The sequence below is a fragment of the Gopherus evgoodei genome, chromosome 2 (assembly GCF_007399415.2).
Source record: "Gopherus evgoodei ecotype Sinaloan lineage chromosome 2, rGopEvg1_v1.p, whole genome shotgun sequence".
Classification (NCBI taxonomy): Eukaryota; Metazoa; Chordata; order Testudines; family Testudinidae; genus Gopherus; species Gopherus evgoodei.
The window spans coordinates 1,786,279-1,812,461 of record NC_044323.1 but is presented as its reverse complement, the minus strand read 5'-3'; the positions used below and the strand labels follow the sequence as shown (position 1 = coordinate 1,812,461).

Here is a 26,183-nt window from a genome sequence, read left to right as displayed (position 1 = left end):
AACACTAAGGATTCATTTCACTTTGTGCATACATTCACATTTTATTTAACCTTCCCTAAAAGCACTCATGTTATTTCTTAACATATAAACAGCAGCATATACTGTATTGGGCAATTTAAAAAAAAAATCACTTAAAGATCACTAGGAGGTCCTCCTGTCTTCTTGTTTAACTAATTATTTCTAGAAACTAAGTCTAGAGCAACAAGCTTTAGAGAACATCTGTTTGAATTACAATGATAAGGTACGTCCAGCTGCACTGGATAAGTGCATTTTTCAGACATACCTATTATGACCAGGAAAGGTACTTCTCCTATAAGACAGATCATTCACAAACAGGTTAACCAAGAGCGACAATGCATACCATTGAAAAAACAAAGTATCATGCATCAGGCACATCATATTATTTGGTCAAGTCAGTGAAGGGAACATTCCAGGTTCTACATCTGATCCTCAATGTTAAATTCTCAAGTATCATTTCCTTCCCCACTCCACATGCATACACACACAAGACACTACCAGCTAGTTTTGAGAGATCAGCAAGAGAGGGAGGAGAGAGGATGCGGTCAAATGTCAGTTTTGCTCTCATTCAGATTTCTGTAACTGGGAAATAAGTTTGTCTGAAAAGAAAAGAATATTTACTGTGTGGAAGCTAGCTGAGGTGCTTTTCCATTGAGACTCAGAGGAAACACAAAGCCCCCGAAAGACATACTATTCAGAATATCTCAGGCAGCAGTTGTCTGTGGCTGGGTATTAGCATTGTAGGAAAGAGAGAAGTTACCCTAAGAAGCTGCCATAAGTTATGGCTACATTTGGAATTTCAAAGCGCTGCCCCGGCAGCGCTGCGAAGTATGAGTGTAGTCAGAGTGGCAGCGCTGGGAGAGAGCTCTCCCAGCGCTGCATGTAAACCACATCCCTTACGGGTGTAGCGTGCAGCGCTGGGAGCCGCGCTCCCAGCGCTGCTGCCCTGATTACACTGACGCTTTACAGCGCTGTATCTTGCAGCGCTCAGGGGGGTGTTTTTTCACACCCCAGTTGCAGCGCTGTAAAGTGTGAGTGTAGCCAAGGCCTCATTCTTTCATGTCCTGCAAATGCAGTTAGGGGGCACAGCACCATCTACCTTACAAAAATAATACTAAAACATGGCTTATTTTTGCCTTTTGATTTGCTCTTCAGGGGGTAATCTGAACCCAGGTACACTCACGGGCCTTCATAGCACTTGAAAAAGAACTACATAAATGAAGGGGAAATTTCTGCCTTACTTTTAACTGAGTTATTGCTCTTTTATATTGATTATTTTTAGTTCTCAATTTTCTCAATGATAATAATTTACTTTTTATGTAACTTCCCACATGATACACATCACTGGACTCCAAATGGAGAGTTTTGAACACATCAATATTTATATAGGCAGTGGTTTTATGAAACTTGCATTCTTTATTTATGAACACAGATGAACAGTTACAAAGCATTTTCTATTTATTAGCATCTATATGGTGCTTCGTATTGGTAGACATTAATTAAGCCTAACAATATCCACAAGAAAGAATGATCCACATTTTACAGATGGAGAAACTGAGGTACAGAGAGATTCAGCTATTTGGCCAATTTTACACAGCAAATAGATGGCAAAAATGGGATTATAAACTCAGGAGATCCTAACTCCCACTCTGAAACTACAGCCATCAGTTCACAATACTTCTCGTCTTTAGATAACTTGAAATAGAGTACATGCATCCAATGAAGTGGGTATTCACCCACGAAAGCTCATGCTTCAAAACTTCTGTTAGTCTATAAGGTGCCACAGGACTCTTTGCTGCTTTTAAATAGAGCATCAGCTAGAAAAATTTATTCATTGTCTCAACTCCCTTTCCCACTCAACTCTTCAAGGAAGTGTATTAAATTGCAAGTAGTTTGAATAGGCATTTCATTTGTTTAGTTTCATGCAGAAGGTGTATAAATTCAAGTAAAAAAACTTACCAGCCCTGTTCATTCTTATACTTGTAAGCAGCACCAAGAATATGACATAATGTACCTCCAGCTTTAAAATCCATGAAGCACTTGGCCTAGAATCAGGAGACAGAAGTGTGAACACTGACCAAAAGTGACATCTTCAATGCTATGATAGCAAAGATACGCTTTGTATCATTAAATGTATACAATTCTGTACAGAACACAAATCCAACAAACTCACAAATGTACCATTCCATTTTCATCTGGGGCTTACTTTATAAAGCTTTACTCTTCACTCACTTCAAAACATTCCAAGTAGTAAAAAAACAAATACACATTCAAATTTAAGTAGCTTAAATTGTAAACACACAGAGAAATCAGATGCATCCTAAATTTCATCTTAATACAGTCCATTCCTTTATATTTCTATTTCCCACAGACTGGGGGCTCAAAGGCCAACTATGATATGTTTTTTCATATTTATACAGATATCAATGTTCTACAGAATCACAGAAATGTAGGGCTAGAAGGGACCTTGAGAAGTCACCAACTCCCGCCTGCTGTGCTGTGGCAGGACCAAGTAAACCTATACCATCCCTGACACGTGTTTGCCAAACTTAAAAACAAAAACAAAAAATCCAACCCTCCGATGGGAATTCCACAGCCTTGCTTGGAAGCCTGTTCCAGAACTTAACTACCCTTATAGTTAGAAAGATTTTCCTAATATCTAATCTAAATCTAATCTAAATTTGATTTTCCTCATGGAGCCACAGTGACCCTTTTCCATTCTTCATCTCAGGATAGTTTGTAGTTGTGTCTATAATACTGTCTGCTTGAGAAACTACCAGATCTCCTGAACTCCTTTTTCCTCTAGATTTTCTTCCCACCAGACCTTACCTACCAGTTCTTTGAGTTTGTTAAAACCTGTTTTTTTAAAGTCCATTGTCCTTATTCTGTTGCGCTCATTTCTTCCTTTCCTTAGGATCATGAAATCTATAATTTCATGACTACTTTCTCCCAAATTGCCTTCCACCTTCAGATTTGCTACCAATTCCTCCATGTCTGTCAGAATCAAGTCTAAAATAGCTGTCCTCCTGATTACTTCCTCCACTTTTTGAAACATAACATAGTCCTCAATACATTCCAAGAACTTACTAGAAATGTTATGTTTTGCTGTATCACTTTTTCAACAGCTGCCTGGGTAGTTAAACTCTTCCATTCCTACTAGGTCTTGGGGTTTGGATACCTCTTATTTGTTCTTGAAATGCCTCATCCACCGCCTCTTCCTGATTTGATGATGCATACGACACCTCTACCATGACATCACCCCTATTTTTTAACCCTTTTATCTTTACCCAGAGAATCTCAACTGGTCAGCCTCCCACTTCCTTCTGGATCTGAGAACAAGTGCATATATTCTTGATGTATAATGCAGCACTCTTCCCCAAGCCCCCGGCACAGGATTCTTACATATTGTAAGAACATAATGTATCACTGAGCCCTCATCTATGAAAAACAGAAACAAAGGAGTGGAATGGATTAAAGAGATAAAGGAGAATCTCAGTATTTGTTTTAAAAAGAACGTTTCAGATTGTTTTCCTAATGAAGATATCCTTGAAAAATAAAGATATAAACCAATCAGCTGGGCTCCACTTCTGCAGCAGGAAGATTGGATGGGGCAGACCCTGAAGATCCCTTTCTGTGTATAAGTTCTTGTAACAAAAAAAGTTTATCTTGTGAGGACCAGCAAAAAATTGTTTTCCAGACTTACTGCTAAATGCACCTCACACTTATTTATTAGAGTACCTGAAGCATACAAGGCATTATTTCAAGTCAACCAATAAAACAGGGTATATCATACCACGCATTACCAAAAAAAAAAAAAAAAAAAAAAAAAGAGGGGGGAGTGGGGGAGACATTTTAGATAAAAATCCAGAATTGAGAGTAGAACATCAGTTGAAGATTTAAAAGATCCATTAGGTCCCATTCAGTCTCTAAGGAGTCAATATAGGATTGCTTTCTAGAGCAAGGACAAAACAGTGGAGAGGACTCTAGTTTTAAATCGGAAAGCATGCTTCAGATTTTAACATTCTTCGCCAAGGTCGCTAGTCAAGATATTTGTAAGTTTAGAGCTGGCTGAAAATTTGACAATTTTTCCACTGAAAATCCATTTTCAACAAGATCCAGCAGGAAGAGTTCTCGGGTAAAGGATGCAATTACTGGGGAAATCCAGGGAGAGAGAACACACCCCAGATCCAGAATAGCCAACAGCCGTGTGGTTAGGGTACTGTGGAAGACTCAAATTCAAGTCCCTGCTCTGCCTGATTTGCAACAAGGATTTGAATCTGGATATCTCACATCACAGGTGAGCACCCTACCACCAGGCTATTGGTTATTTAGGGTTGGTCGGTCTTGTTCTTAATACAGCAACAAAAGAAATAAGGAATTGTTCAAATGTCATTACAGGCTTAATTTGATCCCATACAATTCTATATATTTAGACTATTTTAATGACTGGAAGTACTCAAAAATGCATGTGTTTAATAATTGCCATTTTGAGATGTTTGCATAGATATTCTTGTTTATCAAATTATTTGTTTAATAATAGGTATGTATAGCTGTGTTTTGTCATGAGTAAACATCTAAAATCCTTGGTGAAATAAAATCTCTCTTACATAGCCACACTTTAAAGCTACATAATAAAATGTCCGTGACTCTGAAGCTTAGTCTAAAATAATCATGGAATTATTGATACAGGGAGTGTTCTGTGACTTCTCTTTATTATTACAGTGGCCTCACTAGTCTTCCTCCCCATTTGTTGTGTCCACTTTTTATCTCTCATCATATGCTTAGCTTGTAAGCTCCTCTGAACAGGGACCATTATTCTATTACACGTGTGTAGAGTACCTAGTATAATGGAGGCATGATCTTTTACTGGAACCTCTAGGCACATTATTCCCAAACTGGCATTAATATTGAACAAGAACAACAATTCTTTGCAGCCCTCAAAAAGTTACTGCACATTGGTTTTGTATATTTAATAATACACCATTCATTTTAAACAGATTTTTAGATGACCTATGATACATGCCAAATTTGCAAGTCATTTCCTCAAAGTATTGTGGGCTAATTATGCATCCAGATGACACAGGTGTAAATTGGGGAGTATTAACCCATTCGTCTCAATTGGTAGGATTAAGGTTTTAAAGTCTATTCTGAGGATTTAACTGATCAATTAAAAAAACAATGAATATACTGAAGATTCCAAATTTAAAGCAATAAAGAGATTTGTAAGTCAGTCAGTCTGAGTAGTAGTATTTTATTACATTGACCTTTCCAACTGATTATGATAGGAGAGATCTCAGTTTTACAGTTACTGCAGATTAATGGTAGTTATGAATTCATGTCATGTATTTATAATTCAGGTAATATATTTTCTAACCAGAATACATATGCTAGCAGTCGAGAAAGGTAATTCTGTTCTTCCACTGCTAGGGTGAACAGTTTTTCCCTACTTCACCAAGCATACCTCATTATTTTTACATTTCCCTTCCAGCCTCAGAGTATGCATGCCTCATTTCAACTGAAAGAGTAGCTGCCCTGTATTTCTAATACTCTAAAAAAGAAGCCCACCAGCCTCTTCAACCTTAATGTTCCTATAATCCAAGGGAAATCTGCTGATTATATGAAGCTATAACCACAACTGCATTTGTGGCGAGAACTAATTTTAATGTGCTAACCCATTTTACTGCTCCTAGAAAGTAGAACTCTTTTGATTATCAACTTAAGATTTTATACTAGGAACAAAAAAAGCAAAACATGATTCTGGGATGCATTAACAGGTGTGTTGTGAGCAAGACACGAAAAGTCATTCTTCTACTCTAAGCTGGTCAGGCCTCAGCTGGAGAATTGTGTCCAGTTCTGGGCACCGCATTTCAAGAAAGATGTGGAGAAATTGGAGAGGATCCAGAGAAAAGTAACAAGAATGATTAAGTATCAGAGGTGTAGCTGTGTTAGTCTGAATCTGTAAAGGCAGCAAAGAGTCCTGTGGCACCTTATAGACTAACAGACGTATTGGAGCATGAGCTTTTGTGGATGAACACCCACTTCATCGGATGCATGTATTCACCCACAAAAGCTCATACTCCAATACGTCTGTTAGTCTATAAGGTGCCACAGGACTCTTTGCTGCTTAAGAATGATTAAAGGTCTCGAGAACATGACCTATGAAGGAAGGCTGAAAGAACTGGGTTTGTTTAGTTTGGAAAAGAGAAGACAGAGGGGACATGATGGCATGTATCTAAAAGGGTGTCATAAGGAGGTGCGAGAAAACTTGTTCTATCCTTGGAGGCTAAGATGAACAAGAAGCAATTGGCTTAAACTGCAGTGAGGGAGGTTTAGGTCGGACATTAGGAAAAAGTTCTTAACTGTCAGGGTAGTTAAACATTAGAATAAACTGCCTAGGGAGGTTGTGGAATCTCCATCTCTGGAGATATTTAAGAGTAGGTTAGATAAATGTCTGTCAGGGATGGCCTGGACAGTATTTGGTCCTGCCATGAGGGCAGGGGACTGGACTCGACCTCTCAATGTCCCTTCCAGTCCTAAAGTCTATGAATCTATAAACAAGTTTAAGAGACATCACATGATTTTACATTTCAAGCCACCAGAAACTCCATAAAGAGGAATGGTGAGGTAAATAAAAAGCTTAAATGTACAGTTCAGTCACATACTGTTTAAATCAGAAAGGTGTTTGAGTCTTAGAAACCTGCACTAAAGCAAAGAAATACTCTCTTTTAAAAATACACTTCATTTGAATCCCGGTTGGTTGTTTTTTTTTAAAAAACAACAAAACCTACAGAACTCCAGAGCAACAGTTTGTGACACCATTCAGCTTGAACACTACAACCGACTTTATTAATCATCTTTGAGTTACGCAGCAGCTCTACTCCGTGGAGGGGTGTGTGTGTGAGAGAAATCTAGACAAGAGTGCCTGCTTGCAAAATGGGTTCTTTTCCAAGGTATGAATGGTAAATCTGCTACAGTTTTAGATGAAACACACTACCTGAGTCCAAAGTAGAATTATCCTCGGCCATTACATTTGCCCTTTATATTCCCCCAGCTGATCATGATTTTGCAATTTAATTTTCCTATTTTTAAGTATTTTTCCTCTCTCATTTCAGTGTGCAGGGCCAGCACAGAGAAGAAACTAATTATATAAAAGTAACAGTGAAATTGTCCATGCAAGAAGTGCTATCAAGTGCACTTTGTAAACCAACTGGAAAAAAAGATTTTCCTTATAATCTTTCAGTAATGGGGGGCATGGATTAGTGTTCATGTCACATGCCCCATCAGTATCTGGCCCAAGCTGGGGAAAGTAATGATCCAACCAGCTGACCAAATTTGGTGATGAATCCTGGTAACGTGCCACCTGAGGCACATTGCACATATGCTAAGAAAAACTGACAGTAATATTAAAGTGTTATTTGCAATACAATGAAGAAAAACAATTTCTGGGCAGATGAGTGATTTTCAGATTGATTGGATCCATTTAATAGTGTCTAATTAAAACACAGCCATAATTATGAGGAATAAGATACGAAATCTGGTGAAAAAATTTTGACCAGAGTTGAAAGTTATAAAGCTATCAGTATTGCTAGGTCTCTCCAATAAAGATAAAATCCAAGTTACAGTAAAATATTCCCAGATTTGACCCTACAAAAATTACTATGCCACTGAAAAATTAAAACCACTCCTCACTTTCAAATGAGCTGCTGAATATTGAAATGGCAGGATGTTTCTAGATTAATGCTTGTTTCACAAGACAGGAGGACCAAGCTGTTCACCCATCTGCATTAAGCACTGGCAGCGACTGTAGAACAGTCACAGATCTACCTTCTCAGCTGGAAGTGTGCCACTGTGTCATTTGGCAACAAAAATATTGGATGAACAAGAATGACGTATACAGCTATAATGGCAGTCGCTCATGGCATTCAAATACTCACAGGAAGTTTGGTGAAGGCAGGATTGGTGACATGTTTCCCAAAGGCATCTTCCTGGAACTGCAGCAGCTGCACCACCAGCCCAGCCAATGTTTTATTGGTCGGAGCATCTGCCTGAACATACTGAAAGACACAAACACATACTTACTGGAGATGGGGGAGAAAGACAGTGCAATTCCTTTGGCAATTCAAAGACCAATCTCAGCAAGCTTTAGGGCACTTTTTTTTTTTGCTAGCTTTTAGACTCATATAATCTTTAAAATACATAAACAAAACTCAAGTTTTAGTTCTCAGGGACTATCCTTTCAATGCCAAATAAACCACACTGCCATAATCCACGAGAGGGGATAAGGTATGTATTTCTGTAATACAGCTCAATACAGCAGCAAAGAGTGGACATTTGTCTGTTTTGGGGTTTTCATTATTCATTAGTTTTTACAGTCATGGATTTTATGTTAAGTTATTTAACTGCATGAAGAGCAGCTACGAGTCAGCCACATTTACAAAATCTTTTTTTCCTGTTTATTTAATATATTGCTTTAGACTGATGCACGATAGTCTGTTCTTTAAGATTTAGTCTAAGAGTTGGCAAATATCTGTGGATCGTTATTAATTCACTGGATTGGATATTCTTCAGAAAATGATTAAATGCTTCATTCAAGACAGAAATCAGATGGTTTTCTAAGGCTAATTCCGGCCCTCAGATATATACAACTCACTAGGAAAACACTGTCTACTCCTCTTGCAAAAGAGTTACTGTGTGAATACCACATTAATTCTTCCAGCTGCATCTCTTCACTAATCTTTAGTGTGTTCATGCACAATCAGGAAAAATATACCCAGAAGACCAAATTTCTGCAATTTTGCAACAATCTATAATCAGCTAATTTTTCTCCAGGACATATTTATTTCCCCAGGCACAGTACTTCAGTACGTGACCAGTTCATACATAATCCGAGAGGCTAATGTTAGTTGGTCAGTAAACAGACTAATCATTGAGCCATTTACCTGGTGAACAACTGATATAATACCCAACCAGAATGCCACATTTCTTCCACTGTTTCTGTCTAGCCAGAGTCCTATATATACTTCTGGGGGAATTCTGCACCAAAAAATTAAAAATCCTGCACACAATATTTTAAAATTCTGTGTATTTTATTTGTCAAAAACAACAATATAATCACACGAATTTCAATTATTTTTTAAATAAATGACCAAAAGACCTGCCATCAAGTATGTCTTTAACAATACAGACAGCAAAGAAGATTCAGGATTTTTTTTTTTTGGCAAATAGATTCCTTACTGCGCATATTAATCCAGAACTCTGAGTAATAATTCATTTAAACTACAATACAGAACCACATTTCCCAAACCCCACAGAAGCAGTGCAAAGGCTTGGGGGAGTCATGGGTAACAGAGGAGCTATGGGAGAGGGAAGTAAATTGCTGGGAAGGAGCCAGGGTGTGAATTTGGGAGGGCTGGTAGGTATGGGTGGGAAAAGTATGGAACAGGGTTATTGGGGCGGGGGGGGGAGGAAGATTGTTAGGGAGTTTCCCCCATGCAGACTCTGGCCAACCCCTAACCTTTCCCATTCAGTCAGGTACATCTGCCTGTCTCCATGTGTCTTTGCATCCCGTCCATGTGTCCCTAACCCCCCATCCCCATGTGGTCCTGCACCCTCTTATGCCCCTATGTGCCTCCCCGTGTCCCTGCATCCCCACCCAGCCATCCCTTGTCCCTATGTAGCTCTGTACCCTCTCCCACATCACCATATGGCCCTGAGCCTCCCTCCCCCTGTGGCCCTGAGCCTCCACTCCCATTCAGCCCCTGCCCCGTTTGTCCTCCCTCACTAGCCCTTATGATCACATCTGACCCCCACCCCCAGCACCCCACACGGTCTCCTAATCTGGCCCATCAGGCTCTCCCCCCCCTTAACTGGTGGAGAGCTGCTGCTTTGTTCTATTGCCACAGCGCCATCTGGTGGGCAAAACGTGGAAGTGCAAGAACATTTTGGCAGAAGCTTTTTTCTGCACAAATAATTAAAAATATGCAGGGCTCATTAAGTATGCACATGCGCAGTAGTGCAGAATTCCCCCGGAGCGTATATACAGAGTACCATGAGAAGTTCATCAAGTCCTAATAGTTACACAGCAGTCAGAACTCCTACTAGTATTTCTGTTCTTTGTTAAGCCATTCTGTTACCTACATATCAGGTGCTGGTGATCTCAATTTAGCCTGTTAAACAACCAAATAAAACCATTTAAGCCATTTACTAAAGTAGCATACAAGAAGTGAAGATTACTGTAAAGGCTATGGGTTTCTCACCATGAGATTTCAATAACTAAATGCTTAAATTTGTAAGTGACTTAGTACTAACTGTAGAAGTCAGGCTGACATATCTGGAGAATGAAGTTTTAAAGATTCAAAGGGCTTGTCTACATCAGAAAGTTGCAGCGCTGGTGAGGGAGTTACAGCGCTGCAACTTTGAAGGTGTACACATCTGCAGGGCATCACCAGCGCTGCAACTCCCTGTTTGCAGCGCTGGCCGTACTCCCGTTTTGTCTCGGGTGTAGAGGATCCAGCGCTGGTGATCCAGCGCTGGTAATCCAATGTAAACACTTACCAGCGCTTTTCTTGACCTCCGTGGAAGGAGGAAGCCTCTGGTAATCAATCTGGTCTCCTTTCCCGGTTTGCTCTCTCGTTCCCAGAACCCCGAGCAAGCAGGTCTCCTTCCCTGCGGTTTGCAGGATGGTTCGGGGAACGAGAGAGCAAACCGCGGCGAAGCTGGTCTCCTTTCCCGGTTTGCTCTCTCGTTCCCGGAACCCCCCTTGAAGCCGCCCAACAGCGCTGCAGTGTGGCCACATCTAACACCACTTGCAGCGCTGGTTGCTGTAAGTGTGGCCACTCTGCAGCGCTGGCCCTATACAGCTGTACTAATACAGCTGTAACTACCAGTGCTGCAAAATTTTAGATGTAGACATGGCCAAAGAGTATGAACAACACATGGCAGCACAAGATTCCCCAAGTTGCCTCACCAGTGTGTGCATCTCAGCCATGACACAGAAAGGGTAGATGGTTTCCAAACCTGTTCAATTATTCAATTCTCTGCCAAAAGGGGAGACAGTTGTGGTAATTTTGTAATGTGGATTGCTTCCCACCATAAACTAGAAAGATCACCAAACCATTTCATACAGGCCACACAGAGCGTTCTTTACTAATTTGGGCTGGATTCTATTAGATGACTTAAAGGAGCTCTCTCTGTTTTACCTACTAAGAGCCATTATGCCTCCTGATAACTACTCTGTCTTCTTGAAGTTTTAAAACTTATTTAACCAAGAAGAAAAGCATTTCATAACATTCATACAGTGTTGTAAGTGTATATGCCTGTAAAAGAGAAAAGATGACAAATTGATGCTCCTATAGTTTAGGGCTTAAAAAACAAAAACTCGATTAGTGTGGCTGAATCTCTTCATTTTACAACTGTTTAGATGAACAAAGAGGGTTGTGCTGAATCACCAACAGCCCTGCAATTCCCAGAAAACTGAGCCAACTGTGCACAACAAAAGTCATCACTCTACCTTGTCTGATGTTACATAACATTTTGAACTTTCAGTTCAAGAAGTATTCAACATGTATCATTTAAATTGCATAGGAAAAAGTGTAGTTAAAATGTGCATTACTAAGCTGCAAAGTTAACGTGTACAGTAGTTAGTGTATGAAACTGACAGCATGGGAAGTCAAGTGTCAGATTTTATAATCTTGTTTCCATTCTATTTTAATAGAAGTTTATGAAGACAAAATCTTTATTCAACAAGAACAGCATGTTCACACATGCTCAAGAAACAAAGCTGGCAGGTCTAATTTTAGCCCTACAAGCCTCAGCTGTACTTAAGTGGAGTAGCTTGCCTGTGCTTATCATTACATCTGTTAGAACATATCCTCTCACCCTCAAAAGCAGTATATGATCTGCGCATGCCAAGATGACAAATACTACCATTTCCAAAAAGGCTATTTTGTGCATGATCTTCATCCTCTCTAAACAAATTTTCTTTATATAAGTGTTCAATAACAGGACAACCTTAGTGACCATGAAAACTCATTTCACAAGGCGGATCCATTCTGCCATCTCTGACTCTTGCTTTGTTCCTGTTTGAGCGTATGTGAAATCAGTTTTAGTACTGTTAATTTTCCCTGAAATATGTAGTTTTCTCGTCCATCCTCCCCGTGCAGGGAAAAGGCCTGGGTAGGAATCGTCGAATTGTGGAAGTCAATGAATGGCTACGCAGGTGATGTCGGAGAGAAGGCTTCGGATTCTTTGACCATGGGATGGTGTTCCAAGAAGGAGGAGTGCTAGGCAGAGACGGGCTCCACCTAACGAAGAGAGGGAAGAGCATCTTCGCAAGCAGGCTGGCTAACCTAGTGAGGAGGGCTTTAAACTAGGTTCACCAGGGGAAGGAGACCAAAGCTCTGAGGTAAGTGGGGAAATGGGATACCGGGAGGAAGCACAAGCAGGAGAGTGCAAGAGGGGAGGACTCCTGTCTCGGACTGAGAAAGCGAGACGATCAGCGAGTTATCTTAAGTGCCTATACACAAATGCATGAAGCATGGGAAACAAGCGGGGAGAACTGGAAGTCCTGGCACAGTCAAGGAACTATGATGTGATTGGAATAACAGAGACTTGGGCCATGGCTACACTTACAGTTCTGCAGCGCTGGTAGTTACAGCTGTGTTCGTACAGCTGTGTAGGGCCAGCGCTGCAGTGTGGCCACACTGACAGCTACCAGCGCTGCAGTGTGGCCACATTTTCAGCATTTGCAGTGCTGTTGGGAGTGGTGCATTGTGTGCTGCTATCCCAGCATTCAAGTGGCTGCAACGTGCTTTTCAAAAGAGGGTGGTGGGGTGGAATGTGACAGGGAGCGTGGAGGAGACAGACAGAATGGATTTTTGGAGTTGACACTGTTCTCAGCTCCCTGCCTTGCAAGTTCTAAGGACTGGAAGACACACAGTGCCTACCTTCAATCATCTTAAAAGTTCTGACCCCTTCGCCCACCCCTCTCATTCACTAAATGCAAATTATGTACTCCTAAATAGCCGTCAGACCAGATAAGCACTGCTCAACATGGACTTCCCCCTCCCCCTCTGCTGTGTGAGCATGCTGTTTCTCTCTTCAAACAAACAGCTGTGAACATTCCAAAGTAATTCCCCGGCCTGCCTCCGCTCGCTCAGCAAACAGGAGCTGTGTTTGTTTTTTAAATAAGCAGTTTGGCTGAACTCCCAGCTCTCCCTTTCTTCCGGTTTGTTGTGGACAGGAATTCTGGGATACCTCCCTATACCCCGGAGGTCAATAAAAGCGCTGGTGGGGTCCACACTTGCTGACCAGCGCTGGAATCGCTACACCCGAGGCTCGACCGGGGGTACAGCCAGCACTGCAACCAGGGAGTTGCAGCACTGGCCGTGCTTTGCAAGTGTGGCCACATCCTAAGTTGCAATGCTTTAACCCCCTCACCAGCGCTGCAACTCTCTAGTGTAGCCCTGGCCTTGGTGGGATAACTCACATGACTGGAGCACTGTCATGGATGGATATAAACTGTTCAGGAAGAACAGGCAGGGTAGAAAAGGTGGGGGAGTTGTACTGTATGTAAGAGAGCAGTATGACTGCTCAGAGCTCCTGTATGAAACTGCAGAAAAACCTGAGAGTCTCTGGATTGAGTTTAGAAGTGTGAGCAACAAGGGTGATGTCGTGGTGGGAGTCTATTATAGACCACCAGACCAGGGGGATGAGGCTTTCTTCCGGCAACCAGCAGAAGTTATTAGATCGCAGGCCCTGGTTCTCATGGGAGACTTTAATCACCCTGATATCTGCTGGGAGAGCAATACAGTGGTGCACAGACAATCCAGGAAGTTTTTGGAAAGTGTAGGGGACAATTTCCCAGTCCAAGTGCTGGAAGAACCAACTAGGGGCAGAGCTCTTCTTGACCTGCTGCTCAGAAACAGAGAAGCGTTAGTAGGGGAAGCAAAAGTGGATGGAAACGTGGGAGGCAGTGACCATGAGATGGTCGAGTTTAGGATCCTGACACAGGGAAAAAAGGAGAGCAGCAGAATACAGACCTTAGACTTCAGAAAAGCAGACTTTGACTCCCTCAGGGAGCTGATGGGCAAGATCCCCTGGGAAAATAACATGAGGGGGAAAAGCAGTCCAGGAGAGCTGGCTGTATTTTAAAGAATCCTTATTGAGGTTGCAGGAACAAACCATTCTGTTGTGTAGAAAGAATAGTAAATATGGCAGGCGACCAGGTTGGCTTAATAGTGAAATCCTTGCTGATCTTAAATGCAAAAGAGAAGCTTACAAGAAGTGGAAGATTGGACAAATGACCAGGGAGGAGTATAAAAATATTGCTCAGGAATGCAGGAGTGAAATCAGGAAGGCCAAATCACACTTGGAGTTGCAGCTAGCAAGAGATAAGAGTAACAAGAAGGGTTTCTTCAGGTACATTAGCAACAAGAAGAGAGTAAAGGAAAATGTGGGCTCTTTACTGAATGAGGGAGGCAACCTAGTGACACAGGATGTGGAAAAAGCTAATGTACTCAATGATTTTTTTTGCCTCAGTCTTCACAAACAAGGTCAGCTCCCAGACTGCTGCACTGGGTAGCACAGTATGGGGAGGAGGTGACCAGCCCTCTGTGGAGAAAGAAGTGGTTCGGGATTATTTAGAAAAACTGGACGAGCACAAGTCCATGGGGCCGGATGCGCTGCATCCGAGGGTGCTAAAGGAGTTGGTGGATGTGATTGCAGAGCTGTTGGCCATTATCTTTGAAAACTCAGGGCGAACAGAGGAGGTCCCGGATGACTGGAAAAAGGCTACTGTAGTGCCCATCTTTAAAAAAGGGAAGAAGGAGGATCCGGGGAACTACAGGCCAGTCAGCCTCACCTCAGTCCCTGGAAAAATCATGGAACAGGTCCTCAAGGAATCAATTCTGAAGCACTTTGAGGAAAGTGATCAAGAACAGTCAGCATGGATTCACCAAGGGCAAGTCATGCCTGACTAACCTAACTGCCTTCTATGAGGAGATAATTGGCTCTGTGGATGAGGGAAAAGCAGCGGATGTATTTATTCCTTGACTTTAGCAAAGCTTTTGATACGGTCTCCCATAGTATTCTTGCCAGCAAGTTAAAGAAGTATGGGCTGGATGATTGGACTACAAGATGGATAGAAAGCTGGCCAGATTGTCGGGCTCAGCGGGTAGTGATCAATGGCTCCATGTCTAGTTGGCAGCCAGTTTCAAGCGGAGTGTCCCAAGGGTCGGTCCTGGGGCCAGTTTTGTTCAATAACTTCATTAATGATCTGGAGGATGGCGTGAACTGCACCCTCAGCAAGTTTGCAGATGACACTAAACTGGGAGAGGTAGATACGCTGGAGGGTAGGGATAGGATATAGAGAGACCTAGACAAATTAGAGGACTGGGCCAAAAGAAACCTGATGAGGTTCAACAAGGACAAGTGCAGAGTCCTGCACTTAGGACGGAAGAATCCCATGCACTGCTTCAGACTAGGGACCGAGTGGCTAGGAAGCAGTTCCGCAGAAAAGGACCTAGGGGTTACAGTGGACGAGAAGCTGGATATGAGTCAACAGTGTGCCCTTGTTGCCAAGAAGACTAACAGCATTTTGGGCTGTATAAGTAGGGGCATTGCAAGCAGATCGAGGGATGTGATCATTCCCCTCTATTCAACATTGGTAAGGCTCATCTGGAGTACTGTGTCCAGTTTTGGGTCCCACACTACAAGGAGGATGTGGAAAACCTGGAAAGAGTCCAGCAGAGGGCAACAAAAATGATTAGGAGGCTGGAGCACATGACTTATGAGGAGAGGCTGAGGGAACAGGGATTGTTTAGTCTGCAGAAGAGAAGAATGAGAGGGGATTTGATAGCTGCTTTCAACTACCTGAAAGGGGGTTCCCAAGAGGATGGATCTAAACTGTTCTCAATGGTGGCAGATGACAGAACAAGGAGTAATGGTCTCAAGTTGCAGTGGGGGAGGTTTAAGTTGGATATTAGGAAAAACTTTTTTACTCAGAGAGTGGTGAAGCACTGGAATGGGTTACCTAAGGAGGTGGTGGAATCTCCTTCCTTCGAGGTTTTTAAGGTCAGGCTTGACAAAGCCCTGGCTGGGATGATTTAGTTGGGAACTAGTCCTGCTTTGAGTAGGGGGTTGGACTAGATAGCCTCCTGAGGTCCCTTCCAACCCTGATATTCTATGAATTTAAAGTATTTTGAATACTAAAAAACTTTATATAGTGCATTACGTTCAAAGCACCAGAAGAAGTGAGCCAACCCTTAAAATTTCTAAAAAGTAGGTAAGTATGAAGTGTTCCTTGTATAGATAGACATTCTCTTCTGTGCTTCAGTTTTTCTGTGTCTAAGGCCACATTAAAAAAGTCAGTAATCAAACTAGGAGTAGAACTCTAAACAGCTTGACTCCTCAATCCATACTCATTCCTTCAGATCATATTGCTTACCAGCACTCTAAACAAGGTGCATTTTTTTGCTTCTGAAACTTTCTTCAGCCTACTGTAACAAAATTAAAAACGTAAAAGAGCACAAAATGTAACCTCACTCCAGAATACCAATATTTAGAAAATACATATATATTTTTTGCTTTATAGTTAGAATTCCAGTGTGTCCTCCTCCTACCCCACCCCTCAGGAAAATGCACCTTGGGGTTTGCATATATTTGGAAGAGTACACTTTTTTCACTCTTATTTCTTAGTGGAGACTTGTGAATCCCACTCCCACCTCTCACAGAGTTAAGTTAAACTTGAGGGCTGTCAAGTTGCTGGAAAAGGAAATAATCAGAAATAGAATATAGCAGCCCTGATGCAGTCTCAGATTTGCTGTGTTACCTTGAACATGGACATGTCGTTTAACCTCTACGCCTCAATTTCCCCCTCTACAATAAGAGGATAGAAAACTTCACTACGCCAAAGGGAAAACATAGAGGCTCCTCTCTCATTCACTATTTGAAAGTTGTACAAGAAGGCCTTGCTATGGGCTTTTGCCAGCAATATTAATCCAACCAGATTCTTATTTGCCAGCTGATTCATAGCTGATTTTTTGGGGGAAGGAGACAGCAGTGAAGCTTACATGAATCATTCATTTTCATATTACTTTGCCCATAATAAGCAGAGGCAACGTATGAGCCTGCAGGGAAGGAAACAATAAAAAGTTTTAGAGTAAGCTGCCCCAGGGCAAGGACTATGCCTTCTTTTGTGTTTGTAGACTCACCTGGAAGACTGTTGACACTACAGGAAACAAAAATAAGACACCTGCAGAACAACACTAAAATGTCAGACTTGGATACAAAAGCAAGGAAACCCAACTTTAAGCCATCACTATCCTTAAATAACTCAACTATGTTGTAGCACTTTCACACAAAAGACCACCACTTTCCTGACAATTAACTATATCTAGACTCAATGATTTGAGCTAAAAGCAGAACAGTAACAATACTAGATTTGCCTCTTTAGCTCCTTTAAAAAAAAATCTATTTTCGATTAGTTCAAAGGAAACTAGCAGAGACACACTTGCTAAATTAATGTTTCAATGGTACTGATAATAAACTATAGAACAAGTACTGAGATGACAAGTTTTCCAAATCCAGATACTTGTAGCTAATATGAAACAAGTTGGTGGTTTCAGTCTACAGGTACATGTCACAAACAACTAAAATTAACACTAACAGAACTGCCAAGGACTGAAACAACATGGAACATCCCTCCAGGTCAGGGTTGAGGCATGTTAACAGAACTGTGTGGGGGAAGCTGACACTGCTGATGTCTGTGCTGTAACTGTTCTGTGGCTAAATAGCAGACTTTGAGCACCACTGCCATCAAGCCAACTCTTTCAACCAGCCCAGAGGCCCCCTATTAAAATTTAAAGGAAAAACAGACCCTTGTTTTATTAAACAAAATTAGACTATTGCATTAGTAAAAATTAGACCATTTGAGAAACAAAATTTTGTGGATCAGATTACTTCAGTATTCAGTCAGAATCCCAAATCATACCCACTAAAGACACTCAAAAGACAGCCAATCCTCATGTTGCTTGCATTCTCAGGCAGCACACCAGCTGTTTATCCATTTGTTTTCATTGCAGATCTCCACCATACCATCTGTCAGTGCTTTTTGTAGCCACCAACCTGATTTTCAGAAGCACTGAGCACCCGCAGACTGCAGCTACTTGGAGGTGCTTAACATAACTGAAAATCATGCCCATGGACTACATCTTTGGTCTGAAATCAACACAAAATTCGATTAAGAGAAGTACAAAGTACTTGACTCATGGAGGAAAAAATCAAATGCACAACTACAAAATGGAGAATAATTGGCTGGGCAGTAGTACTGCTGACAAGGATCTGGGGGCTATAGTGAATCACAAATTGAATATGAGCCAACAATGTGATGCAGCTATGAAACAAAGCTAATATTGTGGGGTGTATTAGTAGGAGTTTCGTATGTAAAACACAGGAGATAACTGTCTTGCTTTTATTGCCACTGGTGAGGCCTCAGCTGGAGCACTGCGTCCAGTTCTAGTTGCTACACTTTACAAAAGCTGTGGACAAATTGGAGAGTCCACAGGAAAGCTACGAAGATTAGGTCACGTTTTCTAAACCTTTTATGTAAGGAAAAGTTAGGAAACTGGGCATGTTTAGCCTTGAGAAAAGACAACTGAGGGAGGGACTGGATAGTCTTCAAATTGTTAAGAGCTATTATAAAGGAGGACAGTGATCAATTGTTCTCAAGATCCACTGAAGGTAGGACAATAAGTAACAGGCTTTTATCAGCAGCATGGGAGATTTAGGGTATGTCTTCATTACCCACTTTGAAGCACTATCGGGGCTGTGTAGTTGCGGCTCCAGTGCTGGGAGAGAGTTCTTCCAGCGGTGTAAAAAAAACGCCCCCAGGAGGGGAGTGGCTCCTAGCGCTGTAGCACTGTCTACACTGACACTTTACAGCACTCGAACTTGCATCGCCCAGGGGTGCGTTTTTTCACACCCGATCAAGAAAGTTTCGGCGCTGTAAAGTGGCAGTGTAGACAAGGCCCTGGGTTAGATATTAGGAAAACCCGTCTAACTATAAGGGTCCTTAAGCTCCGGAATAAGCCTCCAAGAGAAGTTGTAGAATACCTCATCACTGGACGTTTTTAAGAACAGGCTGGACAAACACCTGTCAAGGATAGTCTAGGTATATTTGGCTCTGCCTCAGCACAGGGGGATGGACTAGATGACTTCTCTAGGTCTCTTACAGCCCTACAGTTATTTGATTCTATAATCTTTAATGCCAAAGCTATTTGTTGATCTCTTTAGTACAAAAAGTGTTGGATGTTAAATGAAAAAAAATGTGTGTTCGAAATTAAAGACCATCCATGATTTTAAGAAAATGTTTCCAGTAGAACTAAATAAATGGCCAGACTAAAGTAGATAGAGGTATTTAAATAGAAAGCAATTAGTTGGGTAATCATTAATATAACATGATGCTAGTTGCTGTACATGCACATCATGGCCTGATCACTAGTGCTCAGAGACACCAGTTAACTATAAATAATAAACTATATTAAATAATTTAATTACTCAAGTTTTTATAGTTTGAATTACAGATTTCTGTGTAAAATAGTATTTTGTCCAGTATCTGCCCCACATTATGTGCATTAAGTTGAAGAATATCTCAGTCCTGACCATAAAAGACAGCAAAACTCCCAGTTACGTCAATAGATTTGCACACAGAGCATGAATAGAACAGTTTTTGCAGTCACTGAACTTTTAGTTAGAGTTCCTTGCCATCAATTCAGCATCACTAACAGTATCACTGTTTTAACTAGCAATTTTACTTGACTTATGGCTCAACTGTTCATATTAATTCATCTACCCAAACTTAGTCAATGGAAAAATAAGGCGACCACTATATCTGCTTTGTGTTTCTCTTCCTTCCCCATTCTCCTTTCTTGATTTCTCTTCTCTTTCCTGTGTTTATGTGCATCTTCTATTCTTCCCTCTGGATTTATTTCACTACAGCAACTCCCAATTCCCACCCTCCTTCCGTGGACTTCATGCCCATGCCCTTCCTCCATTTATCCCATTGAAATGATCAACAATGAAAGAGTTATTTTTGATGTTAGTGTCATCATTGGTCTTTAGAGCGGATATCCTAATAAGAATTCACCCTTAGAGTTAGTTTCAGGTTGTCTGCAGACTCAGGAAGACAACACTGCATTGATTAATATTTGATTCACAGTTGGAAAATTACCTGCTTAACTGAAAGCTAGAAACTTAATTTTTCTTTAAAAAGCCTGGATTCTACAGTATCTGTGTGTCATGCAGGCCACAAATTTTTCAACCAGACACAAACTGTTCAATTTATTAAGGACACTATCCTGTACCAGTTGAAGTCAATGGAAGTTTTGGCATCAATACAGTAAGACTAAAATAGTGCACTATAAAAACTGTAACCTGTGAAAACCACTATTAGTCTTATTATTACAAAGGATAAACATTTACATCTGATGCTCTAGTTTTACTAACATTTAAAGATATTTGACTATATAAATTCCCCTGTTTAACAAAATGGAGAAGCAGTTGTTTTTTTTTTGTTTTTTTTTCAGTTTTTAAAACAGACTATTCACCTCTTTTATAGAGGGCTTAAAAAAGCCACTTGCCAAGAATTGTTAGATATCTTTTCCAGGTAAGTCCTATCAACTTTGCAGAATCTATGTTTTCATGTAAGAAAAATATTTAGTGTCTGGCCATTATGGTTAAAATTACCTTCACATTTAACCAATGAATTGCTCTATATTAAGCCTACACTATGATGGATCCAATGCCTCTCCTGAAGCTAAGAGCCTTAACAAGCTACAACGCAGTAAAAAAGTCCTTGCCAATTTTCACAGCTACAATCCAGAATCCTATGCGCAGCAGCAAAATTAACAAGAACTGAGTCAACATCATCTTGACACCCTTGATTGTGGAAAGTTCTGAACAGAAAGAGGGCAGGCACTGATTCTACTCCCTAGGAAGGAGGACTCAAACTCAGGCTAGAAGAGTGGTAAAGCAGTGGATAAACAATCTCCTCTCACATTAGCTGGGGACTCTAGGATGGAAATTTTGGGAAATGGAGTGAAAGAACACTCCTTTCTTCCAAGACCCAGAAATACTGGAGGAAGCTCATGCTTATAGAAACCAATTAGACTTCAGGTTGATATAAATGATGGAATCCCATCACAGTCCAGGAACAGCAGGTTTTCTAACACCCCCCACACCCCCCAGCTGTTTAGGTGAAGGATGGGGAAATATCTGGCTTCTCATCTGGGCTTTGCTCTTCTACTTTCATCTGGGACTTTGGCTAGAAGGTTTAGTTCTCTGATAAGTATCTGGTAACACTTCAAAGACCCACATGAATTGTGGCAGGGGAAAAGGGAGAAGATGGGATAAACTAGAGAAATATAATATGGAGAGACTTAAAAAGAAAATAAGGCAGAGAACATGAGTGGAAATACACAGAGTGAAAAAGAAGAGACACTGAATAAGATAATGCAGGACAAGTGATAATTTTACATGCTATTATAGGAAAGACATGGAGAGAGCAAGGAAAGGGAAAAGTATAACAAAAGCAAGAGATATATAATTTAGTTTTTTAAGCTTTAATAAATAAGAATTTGATTAGCACGTTTTAAATACAGTTTAGCAAGTATTTTTATTTAAATTGCAAGAGTTGTGGCTTTGAAAGAGTATTGGCCACACAAGTATATAATCAAAAAGCTTCCCTGGAGTTACAAATCAGTTTAAAAACAATGTTGTTAAAACAGAGCAAAACCCTGTGCAGACAAACTTATTTTGATTTAAAAGTGGGTTATTTTGGTTTAGCTTAAATATATAAGGAATCTACTTTACCTAGATCAATATGAACCATTAAAACAAATAAAATTGTACATAAAGGGTTTTGCTCTGGTTTAAACCCACTAACTTAACATCATTAGTTAAACCAGTGCAAGTTTGCATGCAGATGAAGCCAGGGTCCTCAGAAAAATGGTCATTGGGTAAATTTTTCAATTCTTGTTTTTATATTTAGACAATGGAGTCCTGAACCTAAAAATGTTATAGAAATGAGGGATAGTCCAGATAGTCAGAGGTACTAGCCTGGGACTCAGGAGACCTGGGTTTAATTCCCTACTCTACCACAGACTTTCTACAAGGTCTTGGGCAAGTCATTCTCTGAGAGTCAATCCTCATCTGTAAAATGGGATAACAGCACTTCACCTCCTTCTCTCTCATAAGTGTATGAAGATAAACAGATTGTGCTCAGATACTGCAGTAACACAGACTGTACAAGCACCTAAAGACCATCAGCAATGTAGTTTTAAATAAAAGTTAACTTAAAACACCACAGTTTCTCTCCGTTATATGATAATCATGCTCAGCATGACTGGCACCTCATGGTGCTGGTGCTACACATGTTACAGAGTTTACAGTCCAGTACACATAATATATTCCAATAGCTGCACACAAAGAAACTACAGTTAAGACTAAGATCAAGAGAGCTCCCTCTAAAGTTGTGTAACCGGTGAAAACTAGGTTCAACCTGATGTTTAATACTTCTATTCAGTGTGGATTCAGTCAGGCTGAAGCGGAGAGAAAGGCACAGGGGTAGGACTGGCGAAGCCACCACAGCCTGGGGAGCGGAGCGGGATGCTCCGGCGCTAGCAAACGCTGCAGACTCACGTTACCAGCCCGCTAGTCGGTAAACCGGGCCGGGATCCCGCTCCCAGCACCCAAAGGAGCGGCTGGCCCTTTGTTACCGCTCCCGGGCTACCTGGGGCGCTTCGCCGGCTACGCCAGCCCCGAGGCCCCGCCGCCCACCCCTTCCTGGAGCGCTTCCCCAGACCACCCGCCTCCTCAGCTCCTCGGGCCGGGCCGCCCCTTCTTGGAGCGATTCTCTGCCCCCCTCGGCTCACTCAGCTCCCCGGGGTCAGGACCCCTCTTCCTGGAGCGATTCCCTCCCCCCCCCCGGCTCACTCAGCTCCCTGCAGGCCGGACCCCCCTTCCTGGAGCGATTCTGTGCCCCCCCTCGGCTCACTCAGCTCCCTGCAGGCCGGACCCCCCTTCCTGGAGCGATTCCCTACCCCCCTCCCGGCTCACTCAGCTCCCCGCGGGCCTGACCCCCCTTCCTGGAGCGATTCTGTGCCCCCCCCTCGGCTCACTCAGCTCCCCGCGGGCCTGACCCCCCTTCCTGGAGCGATTCTCTGCCCCCCCTCCCCCCCGGCTCACTCAGCTCCCCGCGGGCCTGACCCCCCTTCCTGGAGCGATTCTGTGCCCCCCCCCCGGCTCACTCAGCTCCCCGGGGGCCGGACCCCCCTTCCTGGAGCGATTCCCTGCCCCCCCCGGCTCACTCAGCTCCCCGCGGGCCGGACCCCCTTCCTGGAGCGATTCTGTGCTCCCCCCTCGGCCCACTCAGCTCCCCGCGGGCCGGACCCCCTTCCTGGAGCGATTCCCTGCCCCCCCCCGGCTCACTCAGCTCCCCGCGGGCCTGACCCCCCTTCCTGGAGCGATTCTGTGCCCCCCCTCGGCTCACTCAGCTCCCCGCGGGCCTGACCCCCCTTCCTGGAGCGATTCTCTGCCCCCCCACCCCCCTCGGCCCACTCAGCTCCCCGCGGGCCGGACCCCCCTTCCTGGAGCGATTCCCTGCCCCCCCCGGCTCACTCAGCTCCCCGCGGGCCGGACCCCCTTCCTGGAGCGATTCTGTGCCCCCCCCCGGCTCACTCAGCTCCCCGGGGGCCGGACCCCCCTTCCTGGAGCGATTCCTTGGATCCCCCGCCCCGCCAGCCCCTCAGCTCCCCAGTCCCCGCGGGCCGGGCCGCACCTTCTTGTAGTGCTTCCCCAGCCAGACCCGCACCGCCTCCAGCTGGGACACCGTCTCCGGGCTCTCCCAGAACTTGCCCGTGGGGCCGCCGTCCTTCCGCCGCGATACGGACAGTGCCGCCAGCCCCGCCGCCGCCCCGGGGCCGGGGCCGCCACCTGCAGTCACTGCCGCTGCCATTGTTACCCTCGCCGAGCGCCGCCACCGCGGCCCTGCACCTCCCACTCGCCTCCCTCCGCGCATGCGCCGAGCCCCGTACGCTCCGCCCCTTGGAGCATGCTCGGGAATACCGCTCCCTGCCCCCGCCACCGCCGTGCACGCGCCGGTTCCCCACCCCCCCCTGCGCCGCCACCGCCTGTACGTCGGCACCCTGGGCCGCGCTCCACGCACGCTCTAGAAACCTGCTATCTCTGCGCATGCGCTGGTTTCCCACTCCCTCCTTTTCCATACACACTCGCTTGTAAGATCCAGTCTAACGTTTAACTCATGCCCCTCCCCCAACCCTGCTGTGCACGCATGCGTCAAACCTCAACCGCCCTGCACGAGTCGCGCTATGCCTGTACGCATGCGCCTACTAATCCGAGCTGCTCATGGGGCGCTTTGCGCATGTGCCTTTTGGACAGTGATGGGGAGGGGGCTTGAGCTTCGGTTGCTGAGATTCGCAGCCTCGTTCTCGCTTCCCTGAGGTGTCGGGCGGCGCCTGCGCCCTGTCCAACTGCTGCAGTGTCATTCCGCGCGCGCCATGGGCGGGAACGAACGAGGGTCGTCCGGGCTGCCTGAAACCGTCCGTTTCCCGCCTCGCGCCTCGGGTGAGCGCGGTGTCTTGCTTAGCCAAGCCGGGGAGCCCGAGGCTGTGTCCCGCTGCCCTCAGAGGTCTCCCGCGCGGGCCAGTCACGGCGTCGGCTCCACCCGCAGGCGGCTGCCTCCTGTGCTGAGGGGACTGGTAGCAGTATAAGGTTGTTATCCTGGGGCAACACGCCCTGCCTGGGGTCGAGTCATAGCTAGGGTGACCTGTTGTCATGATTTTTTGGGGACAGTCCTGATATTTGGGGCTTTGTCTTATATAGATGCCTCTTACACCCCCCCCCCCCCGCAATTCCCTATCCCGATTTTTCACACTTGCTGTCTGGGCACCCGACTGGTGCTGACACTCAGGAGCTGTAGTTCTGGCCCTAGAGGGGAGGGAGCCCAGTGGTCATAGACTCATCTGCCCATCACTATTCCTGTCCCTGCCATCTCCTGGCTTCATCCCCTAAGCCCAGTCCCTTTGGCCAGCCAGGCCTAATCATCCCTGCTCCAGCTCTGAGTCCTGCTTCCCTCTCCCTATACTCCCTCCCAGTTCCCCCCTCCTGGCTGCTCATCTGCGCTCTCTCTTCCCCACTTTTGGCTTCTAGGCTCATAGACTTCAAGGCAGTGGTCCCCAAACTATGGGGCATGCCCCCCTAGGGGGTGCCAAGGAATGTTGGGGGGGTGCAGCAGGTGGCAGGGAGGGGATGTCACCCAGCCCTGCTCTGCCCCCAGCTCCACTCTGGCCCTGCTCCTGGCCTCAGCCCCTGGCTGTGGTCCCAGCTGCAGCACCTGCCAAGTTCCTGGCCACAGCTTGGGGGTTGTGGACCGGGTAAGGGGAGGGGGGACATGACCAAAAAGTTTGGGAACTACTGCTTTAAGGTGAGATGGGACCATTGTGATCATCTAGTCTGACCGCTTCTGTACACTGCAGGCCACAGAATCTCAGCCACCCACTCCTGTAATATACCCCTAACTGCTGGCTGAGTTATTGAAATCCTTAAATCATGGTTTAAACTTAGATTTCAAGTTACAGAGAAACTGTCATTTACGCTAGTTTAAACCTGTATATGACCTGTGCACCATGCTGCAGAGGAAGGCAAAGCACTCTAGAGTCTTTGCCAATCTGATTCAGGGAAAATTTCCTTTCTTTCTGACCCCAAATATGGTGATCAGTTTGCCCTGAGCATGTGGGCAAGACCCACCAGATAGATATCTAGGAAAGAATTTTCTGTAGAACTCAGGGCTTGTCTCTACTTATGGTTAAGTCAGCACATGATCGATGCAGTGGTATGGAGTTAGCGGGTTTGGTGAAGACAAGCTAAATCAATGGCAGAGCACTCTCCCCTTGACTTCTGTACTCCACCTCCCCAAGAGGCAGAAGGTAAGTTGTCAGCAGAGCGTCTCCTGTTGACATAGTGCAGTGTAGACACCGCTGTAAATTGACCTAAATTACGTCGACTTCAGTTACATAACTTATGTAACTGAAGTAGTGTAACTTAGGTAGATGTACAGCTTTAGTGTAGACCAGCCCTCCGACCCCTCACCA

General features: G+C 43.9%; 1 protein-coding gene across 2 annotated transcripts in view; it reads right to left on the bottom strand.

Moving 5' to 3' along the window:
* The window catches only part of SMARCC1 (SWI/SNF related, matrix associated, actin dependent regulator of chromatin subfamily c member 1), a 196,920-nt gene extending 172,853 nt beyond the window's left edge, over positions 1 to 24,067 (bottom strand). For both annotated transcript variants that reach the window (XM_030549765.1, XM_030549766.1), the window contains exons 1-3: positions 23,852 to 24,067; positions 7,953 to 8,072; positions 1,978 to 2,063 (exon numbers count right to left, since the gene is read on the bottom strand). In XM_030549765.1, coding sequence (XP_030405625.1) covers positions 1,978 to 2,063; positions 7,953 to 8,072; positions 23,852 to 24,028 — 383 coding nt within the window. In that variant the 5' untranslated portion in view covers positions 24,029 to 24,067. The remainder of the gene's footprint in view (positions 1 to 1,977; positions 2,064 to 7,952; positions 8,073 to 23,851) is intronic.
* Positions 24,068 to 26,183: the final 2,116 nt, after the last annotated feature.